Below are 27,078 nucleotides of genomic sequence, written 5' to 3' on the forward strand. Positions count from 1 at the left end.
CCTACTGATAATTAGGGTTTATTGATTAGTACGCGACACTAACTTTGGCATCGGAGGGCCTTTGCCACGAGAGGCAGAGGTGCTCTCACCCCTTATCTGTTTTGCAGATTAGGATTCCAACGACGAATTAGGGTTCCGGTGAAAAGGCACGTATAAGCCGTTCCAATCCAAGGTGATCCGAAGCATCAATTGTTTTCATCCCCCTACAATTGGCGCCGTCTGTGGGAAATCAAACCATTTTTCTGAAAAATAATCATGATGGAAGAAGATCCAGTCACGCCATTTAATCCAAAGGACCAGTTGGGTGGGGGAAGAGATAAATCCCCACCAGGTGCTCCGAGAAAGCCCACTGGTAGACATGACAGAGATAACTCCAAAGAAAAAGGAGACAAAACTGCCACTGCCTCCACGAGAAGGAGTAAGTCTCACCGAAGAGAGGAAACAGTCACCCATTCAAGAAGTATACACAATGACAACGATGTCCTCGATAAAAAGAGAAGGGAAATCGAGGAGTACGCTCGTTTGATTAAAAAACGAGAGTACGAGATACAAGAATTACAACGGGTACGAGAGCACCCAGAAGATTCCGGACTTTCTCGAAGGAATTCCCAGAAGGACAGACGGACTCTAGTAGTCCATAAGCAGGCTCATTCACGAGAGAGAAGGAGCAGGAGTCTTATCATAGGGCGATACGAAGCTTCTCCACGAAAGAGAAGAAGCAGAAGTAAAAGCCGAACACCGAAAAGAAGGGCTTCTTCACGAAAAAGGAGGAGCAGAGACCGAAGTTACACCCCAGAAGAGGAGGAAACAAGGAAGCATCATCGGGACAGGTACGAAAGGCCTGATGATGATTGGGTCAAGGCTACGGCTCACAAGTCGAAGGAACTCGAGGATGGGACAGTAACTGCACGAGAAGTAGCACGGAAGGCCCTGAGTAATATTTCAGCCTCCCCCTTTGAAAGGAGGCTACAAGAGGCTAGGTTGCCGAGCATAGTGAAGCACGGTACGTTCGTACTATACGAGACAAATGTGGACCCCGTAGCTCACATACAGCACCATCAACAGGCTATGTTCATGCACGAGGGGGATGATGCCATCTTATGCAAGATGTTCCCCTCCAGTCTTGGCAAGGTGGCTTTGTCTTGGTTTCATACACTGGCCCCACGATCCATATGAGGATGGAGGCAGTTGGCTGAGGAATTCACTGGTCGGTTCTTTACAAGCAGAAAAGCCCCAAAGACGTTTGAAAGTCTTTCCACCATGAAACAGGCGGAAAACGAGCTGATCAGGGATTATGCAAAGAAGTACTGGGAAACTTTCAACGAGATTGAAAGCTGCAGTGTGGAGTATGCAATTGCCACCTTCAAGATTGGTTTGCCTGTTCGGGGAGAGCTGCGTCGCTCATTGAATAAACATCCGGTAGCCATGTTGGCTAAACTGATGAAACGGATAGCGCAACGCGCCAGAATGGAGGATGACATACTCCGCGAGGATGGCAGGATTGTTGCCGAATAGCCAAAGGCACCTGTCAAAAAGGTGGATAAGCCAGAGCCCAAGACTTATAGAGAGAGAAAGGAGTATGGGAAGGCTAAGAAAGAACCGTACAAGGATAAGCAAGCTCCTGACCCCAAATCTTTCTTTTCTATCACTACGGTTTGGAAGGAACCAATTTATAGGATTCTTTATCGAATAAAGAATCAGCCATATTTCAAGTGGCCCCCAAGTCTAGGCGGAGATAAGGACGCAAAACGTGCTACGAATCAGCACTGCAGCTACCATAAAGATTGGGGCCATATGACTGAGGATTGTGAGATGTACAAAAGACACCTTGACGATTTGGTCTCTCAGGGCTATCTCAAAGAATTTATCCAGGAGGATCCAAAGGAGAAAGGAAAAGCCATGGAACTGGGTTACGAGCAAAATCCTAAAAGAGTAATCCACATGATACATGGGTTGGCAACACCTTATACGATAAATGAGGTTAGGCTATTACAAAGGCAAGTCAAGCACGATCAGCATGTAATGCGACTGAGAAACAAGAGAGGGTGAGAGAATGATGTGTGCAATGAAAGCATAGCATTCACAGATGATGATCTGGGAGAAGTCCAAATACCCTACAATGATGCTTTGGTCATAACCCTACGAGTTGGGGAATACGACATTGAGAGGATTCTAGTGGACTCAGGGAGTTGTACAGAGGTGATGTACTACGATGCGTTCAAGAAGCTGGGGCTGGCCCAAACAAACTTAGAGCAATCTACAACACCCCTAATTGGGTTCGCTGCGGGAGCAGTCTGGCCTCTTGGAAAGGTAACACTATCTGTTCGGTCTGGATCAGTGGTGTTGAGGACAAATTTCTTAATTGTTGATGTTCCTTCTTCCTATAACGCGATTATAGGGAGGACATGGCTGCACAAAATGAGAGCTGTCTCCACAACTTACCACCAGATGTTGAAATTCCCAGGATCGAATGGGGTTGAAGTAATTAGAGGCAATCAGAAAGTGGCCCAACAGTGTCTAATCTCCATCATTAAAAGAGCTCCAAAGGCCCACCACGTTCATACATTAGAAGTACCAGATCAACCAACTATTGAGGGTGTTGGGAGAAGTCCGGCAAAAAAGGTGGTCGAAGGCCTGGAGAAAATTCAGATCAACGAGACTGATCCTGAAAGATATTTCTTAATTGGAGAATCATTGCCAGCAGACGAAAAGGCTGAACTGATAAGATTTCTGAAGGAACATGTCGATGTATTTGCTTGGGTGCTAGAGGAAATGCCCGGAATAGATGCAAGTGTGATCTGTCACCATTTAAATGTTGATCCTCAACATAAATCGATCATTCAGAAAAAACGGAGGGCAGCCGTGCAGCATGTGAACGCAGTAATTGAAGAGGTTGATCGTTTGCTGGAGGCCAAAGCAATACGTGAAGTTTACTACCCAGAGTGGTTATCCAATACCGTGGTGGTAAAGAAAAAAAATGGGAAGTAGCGTGTCTGTGTCTGTGTAGATTTCACAGACCTAAACAAGGCATGTCCAAAGGATAGTTTCCCTCTTCCAAGGATAGACCAGTTGGTTGACGCAACTGCTGGGTACGAGCGAATGAGCTTCCTCGACGCATATCGGGGATATCATCAAATTGCCATGTTCGGGCCTGATCAAGAGAAAACTTCTTTTATTACACCACGAGGGTTGTATTGCTATAGCGTCATGCCATTTGGGCTAAGAAACTCTGGGGCAACGTACCAAAGACTTGCGACCATCATGTTCAGAAAGCTTCTTGGCAAAACTATGGAGGTTTACATAGATGATATGGTGGTAAAGAGTCATGCTAAACAGGGACACATAGCAAATTTGAAAGAAGCTTTCGGTATCCTGAGAGAATATAAACTGAAGCTCAACGCCTCAAAATGTGCGTTTGGAGTTGGTTCTGGAAAGTTCCTAGGCCATTTGGTGACCATGAGAGGGATTGAGGCCAATCCTGATCAAATTGCAGCCCTGCAGAGGCTACATAGTCCCAAAACTACTAAGGAAGTCCAAAGGTTGACTGGAATGGCTACAGCACTAAATAGATTTATCAGCAGGTCAAGTGACAAGTGCAGACCCTTTTTTCAATTATTAAAAAAAAGGGAGGGATTCGAATGGGGAGCAAAGTGCGAACAGGCCTTTCAGGACTTGAAGAAGTATCTGGCCAAGCCTCCACTCTTGTCAACTCCACAGCCAGGTGAGTCTTTAGTTTTGTACTTAGCTGTTTCTGAACATGCTGTTAGTGCAGTCCTGTTAAGGGATTTGAGAATCGAACAAATCCCTATTTATTATGTTAGCAAGACACTACTGGATGCAGAGACGAGATATCTGCCCTTAGATAAACTTGTCTTGGGACTTAGGACAGCCACAAGGAAATTGCCACACTACTTCCAAAGCCACAAGATTGTGGTTTATACTGAGTTCCCGCTGAAATCACTGCTTCGAAAAGCAGACTTCTCGGGAAGGATCTCAACGTGGTCCGTCGAGTTAAGCCAATACGATATCGATTATCAACCACGCACGGCAATCAAAGGCCAAGTGTTGGCTGATTTTATGGCGGAGTTTTCTCCTACGGTAGCTCCCCTACCTCCTACGAGAAAGGAACAGGCGACTAAGACATCACCCATGAAGAATCAACTCTCAGCCGAACAGAACCCCATGGAATGGAAGTTATTCGTTGATGGATCAGCTTGTAATACTGGTTCAGGAATTGGGGTTGTCCTTCTTCCTCCTAAAGGAGTAATGATCGAACTATCTGTTCGGCTTGGTTTTAGTGCATCGAATAATGTGGCAGAGTATGAGGCACTCTTAGCTGGATTAAGGAGTGCAAAGACTTTGAAAGCAAAATGGGTCAGAGTGTATTGTGATTCACAGCTCGTAGTTAATCAACTGTCCGGGGAATACTAAGCCCGGAATGAGAAGATGGCAACGTATGTGGAAGCGTCCAAGGATTTACTTGATACCTTCGAAAGGGTTCACATTGAGCAGATAAGTTTAGGACAGAATGCCCATGCCTATTCTTTAGCGCGGTTAGCCGCAGCTGTTCTAACTGAACTCAAACGGAGGGTAGCAGTTGAATATTTGACAGAGCCGAGCATTGGGGGGAGTGTTGAGTTGGTCTTGGATGTGAACCAAGGACCAAGTTGGATGGACCCAATCGTGGAGTTTTTACGAGATGAAACACTCCCCACTGATAAAAAGGAAGCTCATAAGATTAAAACTAAGTCTGTAAGGTTTTGGCTGTCCTTAGAGAGTAAGTTGTACAGAAAATCCTTCACGGGCCCGTATTTGCTATGCGTACATCCCGAGATGGTGCAGAGATTTCTTCATGAAATCCACGAGGGAACATGTGGGAGTCATGCTGGAGTAAGATCCATCGCCCACCGAGTAATTACTCAAGGCTACTGGTGGCCACACATGCAGGAAGATGCAAAGGTGTATGTGAAAATTTATGAGAAATGTCAAAAGCTCTCACCAATGATTCGAACACCAGCCGAGGATCTAGTGCCTTTGACAAGTCCTTGGCCGTTTGCTCAATGGGGAATGGACATCGTGGGTCCACTACATAAAGCAACTGGGAATCGAAAATTCCTGCTAGTTGCAACAGACTATTTTACTAAGTGGATTGAGGCAGAACCACTGGCCAAAATCACTGAACCTATGATAGAAAGGTTCGTGTGGAAGAGCATCATCACTCGCTTTGGGGTCCCTTATTCATTGATTACAGACAATGGATCCCAATTTCAGAAGAAATTCAAGGCTTTTTGTGTTCGGTACGAAATACGAAATTATTATTCAACCCCAGCTTACCCTCAGAGTAATGGGCAGGCAGAGGCGTCTAATAAGACTATCCTTGACGGGATCAAGAAGAGGCTGGACAAAGCCAAAGGGAAGTGGCCTTGTAAAGACCCGGTATTTTTAATAAATAATTATTATTATTATCAAAACAAAAATACTATTTTTGTTAATTTATTTAATGTGAAAAATTATTTATGTCGTCACGCTAATTTTATTTCTATAATCGATCGTGTGCGCACGTATTAGACAAGAGATTTTTCTAGTGTGTGCGTGTGTTGTCCCGAACCAAACCCAGCCTTTTTTCCCATTTCACTTTCGGCAGAGAAGGGAGACAAATTCCCCCATTTTACTCCCTAATTCCCTCATATTTGGACAACACATAAGTACCCATGGGTCATTACCCCATGCAACCCACTCTTATGCCTCCCTTTCCCATTTTTTCTTTTCTGTCTTCCAGCACCCTTCGGCTGAGAGAGAGAGAGAAGAGGAGAAGAAGAAGAACCAGCCGGCACCACCCGAAGCTCACCTCACTGCCGTAGCTCCATTCCCCAAACCTCCTGCAGTTCCACTGGACACCATCACCTCCTGCCGTGTTCAGCATCGCCATCCGACCGACCTCCGCCACCACTCCGACCCGCCACCGAATCACTCCGAAACCCATTTCGCCGGACGAGAGGTAGTTCGGAACTCACCTCCCTAAGTATATGTCGTGTTTCTATTATGATTTTAGTGTTACGGTATGATATTAATTGAATTTGACGACGCCGGTTGAAGTCCGGCAGGAGCCCACTGTTTTCCGTTGAAAACAGTCACTGGAAAATCGAAATGATAAATTGGTTTTAGAAAAATTACAGTTTGATCCCTCAAGTTTGTTTAGCTTGTAAATCTAACCCTAGTGTATTGGAATCTAAGATTATAAGCCCCAAAGTTAATTAGTTTTGGTTAAATCCTAGTTTTTATTGCGATCATGAATTATTTTAGTACTGACAATACTCCATGACGATTAAGAATAAACGTAGACTTTAGTTTTGATAAAGAAAAGAGAAAATACAGGAACCGCTTAATTTATTTTTCTCGCAAGATTAATTTTATCGATTGATTATTTTTATGGCAATATTAGATGTATCACAGGATTATTTTTATGGCATTATTAGTGGCATCGCATGATTATTTTTATGGCATGATTAGTTCTATTGCGAAATAAATTTTATCGCTCGATTAAACATTATTAACATGTTAACCTGTATCGTGATAATGTTGAACTTGTGAAATGTTGTTGTACTGTTAGATTGGACAAATAGGTTCCCGGGATTGGTTGCGATGTACGGATTTAACATATTAGACGTGAAAGTAGGTTTAATGGATAATGTGAGAGGATGTGATTTTGGATTCCGGGCAATCCTGGTTTGGAACCCGTGGTGTCGTATTATTGATGAATGATTGGTGGTGATCTGTTGAAAGTATGGATTTACAAACCCTGGCTACGGCATGGTGGTGATCGGCTCTCGGATGTTGGGACGGGTCATAAGGGAGGTATTGTGCTTGTGTCACAAACCGGGACAGAGTGTGCTCGCGTGCGCACCCGGGAAGTTTTATCCGAACTTATGATCGCGGATGGGATACCGGGTATATAACTTAGGTATCTTTCATCCGGATCTGGAAAAAGGGAGTCGGACCACACCAGTGTTTGTGCCAGAGGTTATAGATAGAAACGGATCTGTGGATAAGATCCAAGATTTCACATAGGTTAAAGGATAGTAATGAAAGAAAAGTTGATTGTTCTCTCTTTATGTTATGTCAATGCACTTCAATTATATTTTCTTGTTGCTTGTAAGTTATGGGTTCGGGTGGGTTTTGGCTGCTAAGCGTCATCGCTCACGGTACTATGTTGCCCTGGTAACTCGAACGCCAGGTACCGAAGATGGAACAGAAGTGTCGTACGATTCGATCGAGTTAAATCCTAATGAGGAAGAAGCTGAAAACCTTGGTTTCCGTGCGCATAGTCGCTCTGATTAATTTAAGTCTACTTTATTTTGGAAGCTTCTAAGTTTATTTGGATATTGTAATATTTTGATTTATTCGAAACGGTTGTAAAATAATGACATTCGCTTTTGAAATGGTGACACAGTAAATCTATGAATTTCTTTTGTGGAAATAATCTTTTCATTATTATTTTTAATGTCTCCGAATTTTTGGGACGTTACAGGCCTGACGAGTTACCACTAGTGTTGTGGGCTCACCGAACAATGCCTAGTAGGTCTACGGGAGAGACTCCCTATTCATTGACATATGGAACAGAGGCTGTCATACCTCTGGAAATTGGTCTTCCAACCAATAGGACCGCACTGGTTGAAAGTGGGGGCAATGATAGGGCCCTCGAGATTGAGCTTGATCTCGCCGAGGAGAGGAGGGAAAGGGCCCTGGTCCATCTGGCTTCTTACCAAGAACAGCTGATGAAGAGCTATAACAAGCACGTTCACCCTCGAGAATTTGGTGTTGGGGACCTCCTACTATGGAAGGTGCTCGGCAACACCAAGGTGACCAACGAAGGCAAGCTGGGGGCCAACTAGGAAGGCCAGTATCGAGTAACTGAGATTGTAGGCATAGGGGCCTATAGATTGGCTGATCTGGATGGTAATCCAATTCCGAGGCCTTGGAATGTCCATAATCTGTGAAAATTCTTTGTTTAGAAGCATTGAGTTCTGTTTTAGATTGCACTATGTGATGGTGTGGGAATTACGAATATAATTTCCTTGTTCTAGTTTATTATTTTATTATTTTAGTTGCAAGGGTACGAATAACGTCCTCTTGAGTTTCACAGATTATGAATAAAATCACTTTTTGCAGTATAAATATTGCGTTCTTGGTATTTGTCTTAAAAATACAAACTACGGGCTTGGTTTCCCTCATTCGTATTGGGGAGCAGGGAACAGGCACCTATACACTAAGTACGTGAAACTTAACGAGTACAAGTATGAAACACTTGTATGGTCTGTAAGTACGAGAAACTTAAAACTACGTGAAACTTAACGAATACAAGTATGAAACACTTGTATGGTTTGTAAGTACAAGACACTTACAGTTTGTTAAGTACGAGACACTTACAGTTTGTTAAGTACGAGACACTTACAGTTTGTTAAGTATGGGAAACTCTAAGCTGTTAAATACGAGATATTTAGATTTATAGCATATGTTAGCTACAGTATTTAAGCATGAGAAGCTTAAAACAAGTATGAGATACCTAACCTACAGTTTTGATATGAAACAACTCATGCAGAAAGCAAATATGAAACACTTGCTTGTTGAATACTTAGATTTGTTAAAAGCACGAGAAGCATCAAACAAATACTGATAAATTTGCATACGAGGACATGCATAAAGCCTGTCACTTGGATAAACAAGATATATGTACAAAGCGAACAGTTTGAGAGCAGCATATAAGAACATTCAGAAATCAAGTACGAAATACTTGGGCAATAGACATAACGAAATATGTCTAAAATACATCTGACTAAAAACAAGATCCTTAGCCAGAAATATGCATTTGAAAATATGCATCAGGAACGTACGAGCATATGCACTACGAATGTCAATATCAGGTCACGCAAAACCAAGCAAAACGAGATAACCACCCAAGAACGAAGAGTTATGCCATAAGGGGCCGAATACTTGTATCATCAAAAGTAAAGAATGTACTGATGCCTCGCAGGGCTGCAAAACTACGGTCACGCAGGACCTGCAAATTGTTCTGAGGAGTTAAGTATAAATAATCATACTTACCAAAGTTAGTCCAAAATCTCTGGGGGAGATTCGTTTGAGGCTCCTGCAGCGCCTTCAGTACTGGGACCGCCATCAGTAGTATTTTCTTCCAAGATAATGGGGTCATTGGTCTCCTCCCGAACAGGTGAACGTTCGGCCGTGGATTCGTTGACTATGTTCTCTTCAGCATCAGCAAAGTTTTCGATTTATTGCTCGATATCTTCCTCTGGCTGCCCCACTGATTCATGCACATTCGCTGAACGGGTGCTTGGTAAATCGTTGTATTCCCAGAGAGGATAATCCTCAGCAACCCCCACCTTTTTCAGACACGCCTCCCAGCTAGCAATCCAGATCTGGTCTTGAATGGCTGGCATCTGGTCCACATAGCTGGCCGTTGTTACGTCAAAACCCTTTTGATAACCTTCTTCATACGCAGCCTTTTTGGTACTGTCAATCTCTGCCAGAGCTTGACCTAGACTATCCTCGGTAGTCTCAAGCTTGCTTTTTGTTTCAACAACCTCTGCCTTAGCCTTGTCTCTCTCTCTCTCTCTCTCTCCAGCCTTGAGACTGTTCGGAGCAGCTTCGTGTTGTCATTCAAGAGTCTAATTCTCTCGGCATCAGCCTCTTGAAACTTTTGGCCTAGTGTCATCATTTTTTGGATAAACTATACAAAAACCACAAATAAGTTAAACGATTTTTTAACTACTACAATCAAGGTAAAGCTAAAAAAGGTTTTAGTTACCTTGATTCTACTGACGAGACCAGTGGACACAAGTCTATCTGCAGACGATGAGGATTCTTTCTGCATGTCGATAGGAAGCGATAGGCCCTGTGCCAAGGCTAGTGCAGTTTCCGAGGAGCTGGCACTATCTCTTACGTTTACAAGCTGTTCCCCCCTCATGAGTTAAGGGGCCCAGACATCAGGCATGATTAGGATGTTCGGCGGAGGAATCTCCAATGGAATTGAAGGAGCTGGAGCTTCAGTATCTCCGGCTTCTTCGCTCCTGGGACGTTTGTCCTGATGAGCATCAACAGCCTCAAGGGAACTATCGTGTTCCCGAGGAGAAGAAGATGATCGTGTTGATCCCCCCCTATTGCAACGAGATCGTGGGGGGGGGGGGGCGCCAATTGATGCCACCGTACTGGCCGCACCACGTCCCCGCGTGGAGACAATGAGAAGGGTGCTAAGGTTAACAGGTTGGCGAGTCATCGTACCTGGGGCTGGGGGAGATCGAGAGTAGCCGGAAGAAGACGACTGGCTGGTAACGCAGAGGGGAACGGGTTGTTGTTCGGAGATGACTTGCCTTCGTTCGGACCTTCTGAGCACCACGCGTTTCTGAGGAACGCCTTCAGGGATAGTAACTTCACCTAGCTGTCTGGCAAGGGTAACACCAGCCTGCAATCTTGAACTCCGTGGTTGGGGAGCAGTGGAGGTAGAAGCAGTACTGGTACTTGGATGGGCAAGCCTTCTGTCGATAACCCCTCTGTATGAAGGGTCGTATCCCAGCAATACGTCAGCGTTACGACCCCGACCAGCTGTTCGGGTACCAGGTTCGCCTGTATACTTTAAGATCCTGTTGATGTCCTCTGTTCGGACATAACTCGGTTCTCGTCTAGGACGCCTGTTAGCGTTGTCAGCTACAAGATCGAAATTCAAAGTGAAAATTAAAAACATAGAAGAGCTACGAGAAGGCGGTAAACAAAGAATTGCAAGTCGAAAGCGAGAGCATACGTGGATAGCCCCATATGTGGGGGCAATGGAGCCCCACCACTTGGCCATCTTCCCCTATTGGCTCGAATGCTCCCGTTACATAGAGGAAATCGATCTCGTGGTCACGAGCAGAATCTGGCAGATTTAGCACGAGACGTTTGTCTGCCCTCCTAACCTTGAAGTAGTACATATTGTACTCGGGGTTTAGTACTATACTATACCACCATTGGATATCCCAGATTCCTAATTGGGTCCCCAGAATCCCATTTAGGGCTATAATCCCCATCACCAGCCTAAAAACATTTGTTGAAACTTGCATGGGGGTGAGGCGGTACCAGTTCAGAACCTGACGGAATAGTGGGTGAAGGGGAAAACGGACTCCACCCTCGACAATCGCTACGATGGGAATGCACATTCTGTCCCACGAGCCACCATCCCTGTCCGCCCCCAAAGGGGCGAGTTCGAGCCCCACATTGTCAGGGATGTTGTGTTCAGCCCTAAAGGCCGCCATGGCTGTAGGGCTCTCACAGAGTTTTCTAAACTTACTGGGTTTGAGAGTATTTTCGTTTTCATCCGCCATGGATGACTGTTGGGACTCAGAAATGAAAGGGGGTTTCTAGAAAGGAAAACAGATGAAACTCCCAGAGGAAATGCTAAGATCGAAATCCCAGAAACTGAAATGGATTAGAATGAGAAGTGAAATGCTTACGGAATAAAAAGAGCAATTTCCTGGGACACGAACGAGTTACAGACGGCGGCGATGGCGGAGGAGTATGAGTTTCTTCGTCTGGGTTGTGAAAATAAAAAATAAAAGCCCTAATAAAAGCGTCCCTTGGAAGATAATAAGGGAAAAGGGACGGAGACGAAACGATGGGTCTCACGCCGTTACGAGTTAAAGTAACAGAAAGCAGGTGCTGTTCTGACGTCGTTGGGTAAAACGTCAGTTCGAAATTAATAACAGGCGTACGAAACATACCACGTGAAGTCATTACCCCGAAATGATATAATGACAAAGGCGCCAAAAACATTAATGAGTATTAATACAATGACTGCTCAGGATCAGAGGAGTTCGGTCTAACGTTTGTTTCTAAGCTTCACCTATTGCCCCCGAACAGTGGCAAATAAGTAAAGCTGGGGAGCAATTGTAGGGAGGTATTTCCGAACAGATACATTTAGTTGCCGAACACATGGTTTATGAGGGCACGTGGTAAATATGGTAGGACTTAGCCGGGAAGGGTGGTGAACGGCGATTTGGATCATTGGCATGAGGAGTCATTAGCCCATATAGTCTGTTCGGCAAATGTAGATAAAAGACACGAGAAGTCATTTACCAAAAGCATAAGAATGTGGACCAGTGACATGTAGGGTCATTAGTCCAGATTCACTGTTCGGCAATGAGATGGCCGAATAGGGAAAGAGTTATTAAGTAAGCGGTCTCGGATGCTAAGGCGGTGGGAACGCTCTAGAAGATTCCAGAACAGTCCTATCCTCTAAGGGATGAGATCCCGAGAATATAAGATCTGGGAAAGATACCCAACGAGAATGGGATGTTCGGTCGGTAATGGAAAAGAATCCTAAAGGACTCTTTTATAATAAATTGATAAGGGAACGAGATTCCAAGATGTCCTACGTTTCCTATACGAGATAGGAATTCTAGGGCAACAGGGATGCTTGGACAGAAGGCATACGCAAATCTATAAATATGAGGTAAACCTAGAGGTAAAAGGTACGCAATTTTTAGCATTCATACGACTCTCCTACTGATAATTAGGGTTTATTGATTAGTATGCGACACTAACTTTGGCATCGGAGGGCCTTTGCCACGAGAGGCAGAGGTGCTCTCACCCCTTGTCTATTTTGCAGATTAGGATGCCAACGACAAATTAGGGTTTCGGTGAAAAGGCACGTATAAGCCGTTCCAATCCAAGGTGATCCGAAGCATCAATTGTTTTCATCCCCCTACAATTTTGATAGCTTACAAATTTAGTTCATATATATATATATATATATATATATATATATATATATATATATATATATATATATATATATATATATATATATATATTAAAATGACGCTACAAGTTGATTGTTACAACAACATTGTAAGATAAATATATTTTTGTTTAATAGCGATTGAATAATTTTGTAGAATTCTCTAGTATTTAATGAAATTAGGCTATTCAAATTCATTAATACAGTTTATAGTGATCAATTTGATATATTTTACAAATCTAACAACTAATAGTGTTGATACTAATATATTTGGCAGCGATCAATCAACGAGAATTGATTCATTTATAATTGATTGATCTGGTTATATGTTCAGCCAATTAATCAAACAATTTGAATCGATTAAGATCATATTTGGCAGATGTGGTAGTTAACAATGATGTTGAATGACAGTGATTAGTGAAAATTAATATAATTGGCTAAAGTAGGCTGACTAATTTGTTTAATTGCTTAACCATGGACTTATCTATTTCAATCCTTTAAGTTACACAATTAGCAAATTTCAAAAATGGTTATTTGATGGTTAACATTGATCATTTAACAAATGAAGGAGTATGAGGTTAACATTGATCACTTTGCTAATTTAAGAATTACCACTAGTGAACCAGTTAATTGAAATATCTCATTTATTTGATCATTTTTTAAAAGTAATTTTATTAATATGACTGCTTTTATTTAATTTATCATAAAAGTAATACAATATATCTAAATAAAATTTAATGTGGTAGGTAATAAGACATTAATGGTGATATACATTATTGTATACTTACCCGTCATTAATGTCATACTTACTATAGAATAAAGTTTACTTACCAAAGAATATGGCTAGAGATACCACAAAAACTAAATTTTTACGATGGATTAATATTCGTTGATAAAACTTACCACATGGTTGACAATACTTACCATGAAATAAGGGAATAACGACTATATACTTACCATGAAATAAGGGACCAGTTTTACCACACAAACTTATTAACGTTTCACCAATTGCCATATTCACCTACTACCAATTATGACATTAATGGTACTAGGTTTCTCCATACCTACCTTAAACCCTGCAAACTTATCCACTCTAATTCCTCTAGCTCCCATTCACCTCTCCTCTTGTCCAAAAAGCTTCCATTCATCTCTTCTCTTATCCAAAAAAATGAAGATTTAAGAAGAAGCTCCATAACAAGTTGAAGAAGCTCACCAAGTAAGTTTTTTTGAAGAATAAATTGAAATTAGTTGTGATGATTACCTCATACCAACTTACCAAATGATCATAAGTTGAAGAATCTCGAATAAGTGTTTCACAATAATCTAACGAAACTTCCCAAATTTTCACGTTTTTTATGGTTATACTTACCATTTACTACGGCTTTTTTTTACCTCTTTTTATGGTATTTTTTACTATTGATGAAAACCGTACTTAGTATCAGAAGAATATGTTCTCTATATTCGTGGTAAGTATATCTAGAATTTAGTAAAAAATCTTTTGTTATGGTAAGTGTGATTATGAAAATGGTAGGTAATCTCCGTAGGTAACATAGTTTTGCTTGCCATACCGTAGGTAATATAGTATTTATGGTTAACATATCTATGTTAGTTTTTACCATTAATTGTGAACCTATTTGTCTAGATCAGATTTTGAGAGATGGATGATAATGTTTAGCGAAATGGAAAGAATGTAGTGATAGACATTTGTGATGACTCCAGCAATGATGACGAAAATGACGAAAAACGGTTGGATGAATTAACGAAAGAAGAAGTTTATCAAATGACATTTGACATGCATGAGGATGGAGAAACATTCTATAATGCATATACCAAAGTGAACGGCTTTAGTATTCGGAACTATAATATGCACAAGGACGATGCTGGTATCGTGAAGTCAAGAAAGTGAGTATGCTCAAAAGAAGGATATAGAGACACTAAATACTTGGAGAGAGAAGATTGAATAAGAGGGCTGCAAGCACTTACTAGAGTTGGATGTCCTGCTGTATTTAGTGTCACATTGGAGAGAAGTTCTGGCAAGTACTTGGTTAATAACTTTGTGAGTGTCCACAACCATCCCATGATAAGGCCTTGTGGTGTCCCTTTTCTCCGCTCCCACAGGAAGGTTAGTAGTTTTGATAAAGCCTCGACCAATACTATGCATAAAGTAGGTATTAAAACAAGTCATATAATGGATTTCGCAGCGCAACAATCCGGTGGATATGAGTCTGTCGGATACACGCAAAAAGATCTTTACAATCATTTTACAGCTCAGCGCAATATAGAGGTTGCGGACGGTGATGCAGAAGGTGCCTTAGCCTACTTGTGTGCGAAAGCCGAAAATGACCCCTTGTTCTATTTCAAATATGACGTGGATGAGCAAAATCGGCTAAATAATTTATTTTGGAGAGATGTAACATGTAGGACAGATTATATGTGTTTTGGAGATGTGCTAATATTTGATTCGACTTATCGGACGAATGCGTATCGGAAGCCATTGGTGTTACTAGTTGGAGTTAATAGTCACTTTCAAACAACAATTTTTGGTTGTGCATTGTTGACTGCTGAGACAGTTGAGACTTATACATGGGTATTGGAAAGATTTCTTGATTCCATGGACCACAAGAAGCCTGTGTCGGTAATGATCGATGGGGATAAGGCTATGCGGAAAGCAATAAAAACTGTGTTACCTGATGTTAATCATCGTTTATGCAAATGGCATCTTAAAAAAAATGTTGTCAGTAATGTCCATGTTCCCGAATTCTTAGCTCACTTTGAGAAATGCATGTCAATGTCAACTGAAGAAGAGTTTGAAGTTGCATGGAAGAATCTTTTGGATGACTATAGCCTTCACCAAAACCAGTGGGCGGTAGATGTTTATAAAAAGACTTTATGGGCAGAGGCATACCTGCGAGGTATTTTTTTGCGGGTGCAAAAAGCACACAACGTGTTGAGGGAATGAATGCATACATGAATCGATTCTTAAAACTACGTCTCAAGCTTTTTGAATTTGTACAAGCATTTGATAGGGCTCTTGCAAAACTTCGTCATAACAAGGCTAAGGTACAAGTTGAAAGTGTGAATAGTACTCCGGTTCTTTCTACATGCATGAAACGAATTGAAAAATATGTGGCTGATATATATACTCGAGGCATATTTAACAAGTTTCTCAAAGAAATTAAGAAAGAGCAATCATTGTTTAAGGTGGATAAAGTTGAGATTTTCGGGTTTACTACTTATCTCGATACCAACAGTCAGACGCCACGTGGAGTGTCAACTATCAGCCGAATGATGGCATCATGAAATGCTCTTGCTTGAAATTTGAGTCAATTGGGTTTCTATGTCAGCATATTATCTCAGTTATGAAAATGGAGCATATGAGAGAAATTCCCTCTTGTTTGATCTTACAAAGGTGGACAAAACGACGAAATCCTTCCCCTTACATGGCAACACACCAATGCCAGAATGGGTCACGCAAACGACAAGGTTTGGGGCATTCTCAAGCGCATGTGTTGAAATGTGTTATTATGCTTCGCACATAACGAAGGGATATAATGAGACCAAAAAAGAAATTACCAAGTTAACATCCAGAATGAGGGAGCTCTATGTGTTACATATTGAGGAGGAGCAAAGAAATATGAGACAAAACGACAATGTTGAGGGGACATCTATGCATTTTGGTGCTGGCGACCCAGTCATTATCAAAGGTAAAGGGACCCATAATTTGGCCAAGGACTTCATCCCGAAAACAAGAAAATGTGACAATTGTAAAGAACCTGGTCACATAAGAACCAAATGCCCCAAATTAGTGCAAGGAGATAATGTGGGAAACATGAATGAGGATGAAGACACATATGAATCAAATGTGAGCGTTATTCACCAACAATCATTTACCGGGGGAGACTCATCGATATATCACCCATCGTTTATGCACACTGATTACACAACCAATGGTTGTGAATCTAGTGTTAACCCTAATTTGATAAGCCTCTTACTATCTAGTTAGTTGATAGACTTTTATTTATTTGTCCATTCACTAATTTTCAAACTTAAACTTTGTAGACTGCTAACTGGTCAAGAAATCCCGAGAGTGTGCAAGCCCAGTTCCATGGCAGCAACGTTGGAGAATGGGAAGATGATTTCAGACAAGGATTGTGAAGGATAAATGTAACATTTATTTGTATTAAGGCATTGAGTAGGGACAAGAAATTTATTGTAATCTTTTAATTCATTAAAATTAAGGCAATGATCTGGACAAGAATTTATCTGTAGTTATGGTAAGGCAATGAGTACGATTATTGAAATGGTAACAATGCCCAGATTTTAGCAAGCATACCCGATTTATATGGTAAGTATTGCTTTGGCAATGAGAAGTATGCCCAGATTTCTATAAGTTATCGAGATGGTAAGAATCCCCATATTTTAATAAGAACACTCTGTATAAATTGTAAGTAATGCTATGGAAATAAGAAGTACGCCTAGATTTTTGTAAGTACGGTTATTGAAATGGTAAGAATTTTCAGATTTTAGTAAGCACACCTTGTATAAATGGTAAGTAATGCTATGAAAATGAGAAGTACGCCCAGATTTTTGTAAATACGGTTATTGAAATGGTAAGAATTTTCAAATTTTAGTAAGCACACCCTATATAAATGGTAAATAATGCCATGAAAATGAGAAGTACGCCCAGATTTTTGTAAGTACGATAATTGAGAGCATAACAATCTGTTCATGGCACACCAAACAATCTGGTACAAAAGTGACATGGGTAGCAGACATAACCGAATACATAACTTAAACCAAAGCTTATACATAGCTTATACCAAAGCTTAAACCAGTTGGTGGACTGAATACAAAACACCTGAACACCATTGCTGTACATCAGATTGCTGCCTTGGCTACCATCAAATAGAAACAATCCTAAATGTAGCAACTATAGGAGTATAGCAGCCAACAGTAGTTCAATAGCAAACAGCAGTCATAACAGAACAGAAGGCAACCGTAGGAGCATAGTAGCCAGCAGCACAACACCTAGATAGCAGCAGCAGTTCAATAGCAGAACAGTCATCCAACAGATTACCCAAAGGATCAACAGAAGAAATAGCAGCAAAAATAGAAAACTGTCCAGAATAGTCCCATAACAGAACAGATCACCATAACAACTGGCCAATTGATCAGACAACAATAGCAAACAAGGAGCATAACAGTCACCAGCTACCATTAGAGCGAGTTGTTACCATTACATTATCAATAGAACAATAGAATGATCTAAACTGAAAGCACCAACTGTTGTAATGAGATAACAGTCAGCTGCAGCAACAGCAAAGCAGTATCACAGCCATAACTAACAGCAGAAAACTGAGAAGCAGTAAAATAAAAAAAGCCAAAGAAAGCAGTATTTGCCATATCAAGTTTACAACAAAAGCCACAAAGGCACATCACATTCATCAAGTTTACAACATGATTGAATTTTGCCATATCATCAAGTTCACAAAAATGCAGCATTTGCCATATCATTGTTAGTGTCCATAACTGAATTTTTAACTACATTGTCATAAAAAAGAACTACAATTGGTATCAAATTATCCTTCTAGTGTTGCGGTATTTTTCTTGAGCCTTTCGGATGACTTCATTCCTAATTAAGTTCTCGTCACAAAGGATCAAGTCCAAATCAAGCTGTTCCTACCCTCTTCAGAACTGAATCTCAACTACATTTAACAAAATAACCAAAGATTAAAAATAATGAGTGGTCCAAATGAATTGTAACAAATCATTAATGCCGCACATGGCTAACATTGAGCTCAAAGCACAATAGCTTTTGTTCAAAATGAGCATCAAATTGCCCACACTACTGAAAAATTTTCCAAAACAAATAAATGCAAGTACATAACTTGACCATTGACTTCCAACATCTATAGCCAATTCTGTTTTGCAGAAACAGAACACATATATGTACATACTTGATAATATCAGCAAAGTGTGATTTCAAAATAGCATTTTGTTCTATCATTGGCCATGTCGATCATCAAACCTATCAATTACCGAGAAATTAACTTCAAACTACCCAATATTTTCAACATTTTGTCCCATGGCCTTTGGTAGAGGAAATTTCCCAACCCCAGGTCAAACAAACTAAACAACTGAAATTTGCAATTACAGACTATAATGAAACGTGTCGAAACTTGAGCCAATCATGTACAGATCTAGTTTTTCAACTAAAATAATACAAATCAGTTCATAGAAGAACCCACAAACCCACGTTAAAACAAAACAAGCCAACAAACCCACGTCAAAGCTTAGCAACAATATATATATATATATATATATATATATATATATAGTCAAAAGAAGAAGGAGGCAGAGGTGTGGTTTTCTGTTCCATACTCCCGGATGTTCCAGAGAACCCACAAAACCCTATGTGCAGGGGTGTTTGTGTATTGTAGTGGTGGCTGTGTTTGAGAGAGTGAGAGAGAGAAATACCTTGCACAATGGAGAGGGCTTTTCGTTGTGACCTACTGTTGAGGACGAGAGAGGGTTCGTCGTTGTTTGTTTCGAGGCTATGGAGGTATAAAGGTGGAAGAGTGGTGAGGGTTTTCGACGACTGTGCAGAGAGGAGAGAGATAGAGGCGTTTAGAGTTGTGGAGGTGGAGGCGTCTGGCTATGGAGGCGTTGGAGAGGTAGATGACGATTGACGAGAGGAGGAGGCGAGGAGAGCGACAGTGAATTAGGACTCAAAAATTTTACCTGTGATACAACTTTTTCTTTTCTTTTACTCGGACGTGATGTAACCGGAATAGGAGGTAGTGAGAAAAAGAGAGGAGAGAGATGAATTACATTCAGGGGATTTGATGAATGGCCAGGATTAAAAGAATCACATCCTACGGTTCAGGTTTGATGGGAGTATCATGCTCCCAAAACCAGCGGTTTTTGATGGGAGCATCATAGCCGGACGCGTGTGAGAGAAAGAGAGCGCTCTGGATCCCCAGTCCAATTACCCCCTATCCCACTCTCCTACTCCTGACCCGTTGGCTCTTGGTCTTCTCCTTTAAATCTGTTAAAATCAGTTAATCTTTAATTTTATTTGAAATCATGAGAAGTAGAAACTTAATTATAAAAGTCTTAGAGTAAAATTTTAATTATGATCTTTTAGGATAAAATGATCGGAAAAATAAGATCTTTTCACGGGTTCAAACGGATTAAAAATTGGAGCACTTAATTTTTTAGACAGTTTATATACTAAAAAATATGGTTAAAAAATTAAGTGTTCTAATTTTTAATTCTTTTGAACTAGTGCGAAGATGTTGTTTTGCTGATAATATTATTTTAAAGGATCATAATTAAATTTTGTCTCTAAGTTTCTCATAATTAAATTTCTGCTCCATAGGGTCTCAAATAAAGAGCAAAACCTTAATTATAAGAGCCCTAGAGACAATATTTAATTTTGATCATTTTTGATAAAATTATCAAAAAACATGATATGGGAGTTACAAAAAAGAACGCCATGAGCTTGTTCGGTTAGGGATTTGAGATTTTGGACTCAAAATTATTAATACTCCAACATCCACTCATTATTTCTATCTCCAACCACTACTTTTATTTTTATATATCTATCTCTCTCCAATTATTACCCTATCTTCCTACCATAATCATTACAAATTCAAATCCAAAATCTAAATTCAAAAACCTTCAACTGAACAAACCATTATAGTTTGCATGAAACCAGACCCCAGGCTTCCAGTATTGCAACCGGGCCAAGCCCAAGTTTGCTTCGGAAGCCCATTGGGCGCCTTCAACTTCAATTTGTAGGTCACTCACACTGCCACTGCCACCCAACACACAGCCGACTAAGAGTGCTGCCCTTTGAAAGTTATACTGTACATAGCACAAGGAAGCACCCTATAAATATACATTTATTTACTGATCTCCTATATATACGTACAGTTGCTTTGAATTTTTCATAGCAAAATTAAGTAGTAGTGTATTTCTCTAATTAGACGGAGTATTTTTTGGGCAACATTATTTTTTGAGGTGTCTGGGACAATTCTTAATTTGGCTTTATTGTGGGGTCAAAAGTTTAGGAAAAAAACTTCAACAGTACTGTAAATGACAGTACTCCTAAGTATTTTGAAAAAATCAGCGTGGTCAATTAATTGAATCAACTTGTCTCTCACGCCCACCCCCTCTCCTCTGCCCATGGCCTTACCATTCTTTTGGTGCATGAATCGAATCATGATGTGCCCTTGCTCGATCGGATTGAGGTTGTTTGCGAATAAGTTCAGAGAGGAGTATAATTTAGCTTCTCGATCTAGCTACTTCCGATTTTATTCTATTTTTTTCAAATTATTTTTACCACAATTTTTTTTTTCTTCCCGTCTCCTTTACAAAGTCATTCTACAATTACTCTGTCTAAACTTCTGATTTGCCACTATAAGAGCTCCTTTGGGTTGTGTGATTAATTTGATGAGAAAATAAAGAATTATGGTTTCTCTCCAAATCTCACCATTTTTTTTTTATTAGATTAGAAATGGTGGAAAAAATAAGCCTTACATTTATACACACATTTCTCCGATATAAAATACTAATATTCAAACAAGCGGTGAGAAACTGTTCTCAATTCTTTTTCTTTTTCTTTTTCTTTTTCACCAAATCTCTCAATTCAAAAGAGAGCTACTTTTCCCACCCCCTCAAGTGGTGGAGTGCAACTGATTGTCTGGGTATTTGGTGTTTTTTGTCCTTAACTTTGCACTTTTTTTCATTTGAGACTCCTAATTAGATGTTAGGCAGTTTAAAAGTGTCGCTATTGCGTCAAACCATGTCTGGGTTAGGATGAAAGACATCAATTGCCTTGTGATTTACTTGTTTTCTATTTGTTAGACGATTTTGGCTTTGTCGAAGTTCTTTGTAACGATCTCCGTTTTGTAAATGCCGCTGGGCGTTTATCAATACAATCTTCTCACTTTTGACCCAAAAAAAAAAAAAAAACTCCGCCCCCTTCTCTCTCTTGCCAAGAAGACCAAATACTATTTTAACTAATTTTTTTAATTCCTTAATTCTATTATCTTATTTATTTAATTCATTATTTATTTATTTAATTACTTATTTAATTTTAATTTCGTTAACTCAAATAATATTTCAACTAAAATATATTTTTTACATTTCAATTTGACTTTATATTTAAGGCTCCGTTCTCTTGAACTTAACTTAAATTTGGAAACTTTGTCCTTATTTAAATTTTTTTTCGCATTTGTTAGTTTTGCGTTATTGATTCTTATCGACGAGAAGAATTGAAGAAATAATCACTTTTTAGCAAAATACTTAGGTAAAAGTAAAAAAAAAATTACTTTTTCAATTCTTCTAGTCTAAATGAATCAATAACCCACAAAAATTTGGCGCAAAACTAACAAATGCAAAAAAAATTCAAATAAGGACAATTTTCATATTTAAGTTAAGTTCAAGAGAATGGGGCCTAAGAACTTTATATTATTTTAATTTATTTTAACAATGAATAATAAATAAATAAAATATACACCGTTTATCTAGCTATGAAAATTGGAACATTTTCGGTTCAAACTGAATAAATACATCATTTATATATTGCTCCAATTTTCAATTCAGTTGAACCGGTGCGAAGACCTTACTTTTATGGTCAGAAAAATAAGATATTTGCATTAGTTCAAACAAATTGAAAATTGAAACACTTAATTTCTTAACTATATTTTTTAATATCTAAACTATGTAAAAAAATATCTGTTCCAATTTTCAATTCGTTTGACCTGGTACGAATATCTTATTTTTATCATTTCATCCTAAATGGTCATAATGAATTTTTGGTTTTAATGCCTTTCAATAAGCACCCTAATGGAGATCAACATGAAACTAAATAAGAAGCCTTAGGGTGCTCGTTGAAAGGCTTTAGAGTAAAAAATTCATTATAACCATTGAAGATAAAATGATAAAAAAAAAAAAAAACAAGATATTTGCGCTGATTCAACAGAATTGAAAATTAGAACATTTAAATAATATTAAATAAATAAAAGAGAAAAAAAAAGATATAAAGATTATTAAAAATTAGAACATTTAAATAATATTAAATAAATAAAAGAGAAAAAAAAAAGATATAAAGATTATTAAGTAAATAAATGAGAAATAAGAGAAAATGGGGTTGGGGGCGCAGGTTGCAAGGATATTTTCGGAAGGGAGTTGGGGGCGCCGGTTGCAAGGATGGTGGAGGGAAATTAGAGCCGTAAATATTGTCCAATCTGTTCAAGTAAAATCGCAATCTGACTATTACTTGAATATACGAAAGGAATATCCTATAAGAGAATAACTTAAGGAAATTGATTTTAGTACTTCAAAAATTGATTGAGGGGTTTTAAAACGACGTTATTTTGTGTATTAATACAGTTCGGTTTTCGAGCCACTTCATTAATTTTTAGAGTGCCAAAAACACAATCCTAACTTATCTACAGTTGTGCTGCAAACACCATGTTTGCAGACAACGAATCAGAATTTGACACGTCGTTAAGATGTGAGCTTATTTTTGGAAACACACATGCACCCACTTTATCCTATCATATTCTTCCCCTTCCACATAACCAATCTGGTTTTCCGTCCTCTTTATCGCCAGGGACGGCGACGACGATGTCGACCCGCATCGGCGATTCCGGTACCGAATGAATGCTCACTCCATCTTCCCCACCTCCTCCTTTCCCCCCCTCCGCGTCCTTCCCCGCCGCCGTCACCGGAGCCGAGCTCGAGTTCCCCAAAAAACGTCGTTGTCATCCAACCCTAACAAGCAATTAACCTACGCCGACTCGAAAAACCCCCTATTAAACGACGACGCATTCATCGCGTTCACGAACCAGTCCTTCGATTTCGTTGAGACTTGCATTAAGGACCCAATCAGGTCCGGAATCGACGGGAACAGATCTTCGTCGGTGGTAACGGAAATTAAAGACTCTAGGTCTGTGTTTGGGAGTTGGTATTTGAGAGTGAAGGGCTAGCCGCTGAGGAGGTTCCGGCGGAACAGCGGGAAGAGAGATGGTGATGGGCGGTTGTGGTTGTAAGGGTCGTAAAGAGAGAGAAAAAAAGGGCCTGAGAGAGACAGATGTGTTTTGAAATGGAGGGAGCGATCAGGTGGGTTGGAAAAATTTGGTGCGCACACATTTTGACGACGTGGCAACTTCTCATTCGTTGGCTGTAAACATTGTGTTTGCAGCAAAACCGTAAAAAAGTTATTCTCATTGTATTGTATAATGAGCCTCCAGTGGATGGTTGACAGCTGGGCAGCTCATGGGATAGGATCAGTTGATGGGGTCAAATCAGATGGAAGTAACTGACCGGAGAGATGCAGCAGTAGTAGGAGTATATGGGATCCAAGAAAATGCTAATCATAATTGAGATGATCAATCATCAAACTGGTCGAATCGACTGGAATGAGGTGTGGCCGGGGGGGACCCAGAATTAATCTATCACTACCTCATACACCACTTGCGTTGCATGGCAGCGTGGGGTACCCTAACGCCAACCAATGTCATCATCCCCCCAGCTAGCCACCATTATTCTGCATGTAGTTCGTGAAAACGGAATCAAACCTCCCGCTTTACTAATACACTACGTTTTTCTTTTACGAAAATTCTAATGGCAAGAAAGATTTGTAAAGAATCATGTAAGAAAAAATACGTTTAGATTCATTTCGAATTCCACAAAAATTTATAAAAATATTCATAAATTTTTGAATGTTATTTTATGAGATCTTGTAAAAAATCAACTCCAACGAACATTAATAAGTATTATTTTTGGATTCGTAGGGTAGAACTGCTCAGTTCGTCCCTATAAATCCAAAAGTAATAGTTACCAATGTCCGTTGGAGCTGATTTTTTTACAGGGCCCCATAAAATAACATTACAAAATTTATGGATATTTTTCTAAATTTTTGTGGAACCCGGAATGAATCCAAACGCGTTTTTCTTTACATGATTCACTGCAAATTTTTTTTGCGAATAGCAGGGCTCTTTTCTTTTACGTGTACACTTGAAAACCAATCAATGCATCAACTAGGAGACAGTATTGCCAAAGAGTGCATTATTCAGGTGTTAGGGAAAAAAAAAAAAGGTCACCAGTTCAAGTACTCTTATGACAAGGTGGGTGCTAATTCAAATTTTGACTTTTGCTGACAAAAAAAAAATGGGAGACTATTTTGCATATAATTTTTGTTTTTTAAGTTTACTTGGGCTATAGCCCACCTTACTTTGAGTGTACTCCGCTAGATTTGGGGGGGGGGGGGGAGAAGTGTAGCGTAAAGCCGTAAAGGGAAGACCCAAAATAGCAAATGTGAAATTGGGGTAGAGCTGAGTTTAATTTTAACTAGTACGTACTACTCCCTCCGTTCCAATTTGTTTGTTCAATTGTCGAAATTCGTGTCTTTTAAAAATATACTTATATCTTACATTTTATAATATTTTTTATAATTTTGAAGATTTTGTGTAATAAAACTAATTGAGATCTATCAAATAAGATCCATATTACATATTAAAAACATTACGAATTGAAAATTATAAACAATTCTTTGAGAGGTTAAACGCTTTCAAAAAATCAAAAAGAGAACAAACGAACCGGAACAGAAGAAGTACCTCATGAACGTGAACCCCACAGATGGGTGTCAAAACCCCTCTCTCCTCGCTCTTTCTTTTACTGAGAGAGAGAGAGAGAGAGAGAGAGAGAGAGATTCTTCCCAAGTAAAAGCCAACCTGTCTTATCCCATCATCCCATCCCATATCATATGATGTGATCAGTTACTAGCTAGGTAGCTTCTTGTCTAAATATTCTTCATCTTCATAACCTCAACACTAGTACACTAGTACGTACGCTACTAGCCAACCCATAAACTATATTTACAAGCCCCAAACGTATACTACTGCATGTATATTTGAGGAAGGAAATAAATAGTAAAGGATTAAAGAGTTGCATTAGACAAATTATTAATGCTATCCCCAGTTCACTGCGAGATGGTTAAGAATCACTCCTACGTACTCATTAAGAGATAAAAGTGTGTTAGAATGCATGTGAGGTAGCTCGCTAGGTGTAAAACTATGTTAGAAATCTCATGAAAATGTATTGCAATGTGATAAACACGTACAACACGTACCAAACAACAAGTGATAAAGCTAAAGGATCCTCCATACGTGACAAGATTATTGTTTCCATCTCCAGGCCAGGGCACTAAACTTTTGATTAATTGAATGGGCAAAAGGGAAAAGAGAACAAGTTTCTTGGAAGGAACTATATTTTGTACAGTACGTAAAGTAAAATATGTAATTGACATGTCAATGAGCGCATAGGATCCGATTCGTTTGATCAGAGATACCAATTGGGTTGGAGTACGTACTACATGTTCAAGAGAACAACGTGTTCGGTATTTTGGTTCAACTTTTTTTTGTTTGTTGTCAAATTAATTTAACTTTATAACAATACGATTACATAAAGTGCATGTGTAATAAACGAATACTATAGGGTGTGTAGGGTCGATCAAAATCTTGACCGTTGACCCCTGGAAAAGTTTGACCAACCACTCACATGGTGACATGTGGAGAGGTCGCAAGAATGACACATGGCTAGCAACTGCCACACAAAGAGAACACCGCGTGGGACAAGTAGGGCCAGCCCGGGAGACAGAGAAGCCCGCAACAGTCATCGAAAGGGCAAGTAGACTAGCGAGAGCCATCACAAGGGTCCCCAAGCTCGCAAGGCCCAAGTAAGGAGCCAAAGACGCGAGAAGGGTCAAGATGTACAAAAGTCACCTAGATGTCGGACACACACCCTTGTCATAAGGCAGAATCAGAGGGGGCCTTGTCAAGGCGCGCTCGCTGCGGGTCACGACCCTGCTCTAGCGGGAAGCGGGATGAGCTTGCGCAGTGACGTCACCCCCACAATTAGGAGGTACGGAAAGGACACGTGTCGGTATTTTACTAGGTCGTCTTGGGCCTAATCAAGGCCCATGTACGTATAAATACCACACATTCCCTCTGATTTGACAGAGTAAGCTTTTTCGAGAGAGAGAGAAAGTGGTGGATACTGATTCTGAAGAAGGAGGATGTTCTTCCCTAAAGTGACCTCACCCAATATTCCATCTAGGGAAAGCTGCCTACACCTCACGCGAAAAAGACAAGGGACACGCTGCCTTTGTCTCTTTAACAACCAATCAATGAGACAATTTTTTAGAATTTGGGAACAATATTGGTACTATAAACTTCATTGACATAGTGCTGTAGAGAATCAGAGATAAGGGCATACAG

At 39.9% G+C, this 27,078-nt stretch overlaps 1 protein-coding gene and 1 long non-coding RNA gene across 2 annotated transcripts; both read left to right on the forward strand.

Annotated features, from left to right (window-relative positions):
- Nucleotides 1–5,933: 5,933 nt before the first annotated feature.
- Nucleotides 5,934–7,446, forward strand: LOC131320420 (uncharacterized). The gene is made up of 2 exons (XR_009198231.1): nt 5,934–5,998; nt 7,235–7,446. It is a non-coding gene; the product is annotated as an uncharacterized LOC131320420 (long non-coding RNA).
- Nucleotides 7,447–14,311: 6,865 nt separating this feature from the next.
- LOC131321206 (protein FAR1-RELATED SEQUENCE 5-like) lies at nt 14,312–16,087 on the forward strand. The gene is made up of 4 exons (XM_058352209.1): nt 14,312–14,331; nt 14,507–14,689; nt 14,798–15,699; nt 15,804–16,087. Exons 1-4 carry the CDS (start codon nt 14,312–14,314, stop codon nt 16,085–16,087), a joined length of 1,389 nt encoding a protein of 462 aa, XP_058208192.1.
- Nucleotides 16,088–27,078: the final 10,991 nt, after the last annotated feature.

The sequence above is a fragment of the Rhododendron vialii genome, chromosome 3a (genome assembly GCF_030253575.1).
Source record: "Rhododendron vialii isolate Sample 1 chromosome 3a, ASM3025357v1".
In the NCBI taxonomy this organism is placed as follows: Eukaryota; Viridiplantae; Streptophyta; class Magnoliopsida; order Ericales; family Ericaceae; genus Rhododendron; species Rhododendron vialii.

What these genes read in the sequence shown, in the direction of transcription:
- LOC131321206 (XM_058352209.1), top strand. Translation starts at nt 14,312, where the DNA reads ATGGTAGGTAATCTCCGTAG. An exon ending in GGTATCGTGAAGTCAAGAAA is followed by an intron (nt 14,690 to 14,797) that starts GTGAGTATGCTC and finishes TGCTGTATTTAG; the next exon opens with TGTCACATTGGAGAGAAGTT. An exon ending in GGCAGAGGCATACCTGCGAG is followed by an intron (nt 15,700 to 15,803) that starts GTATTTTTTTGC and finishes AATTTGTACAAG; the next exon opens with CATTTGATAGGGCTCTTGCA.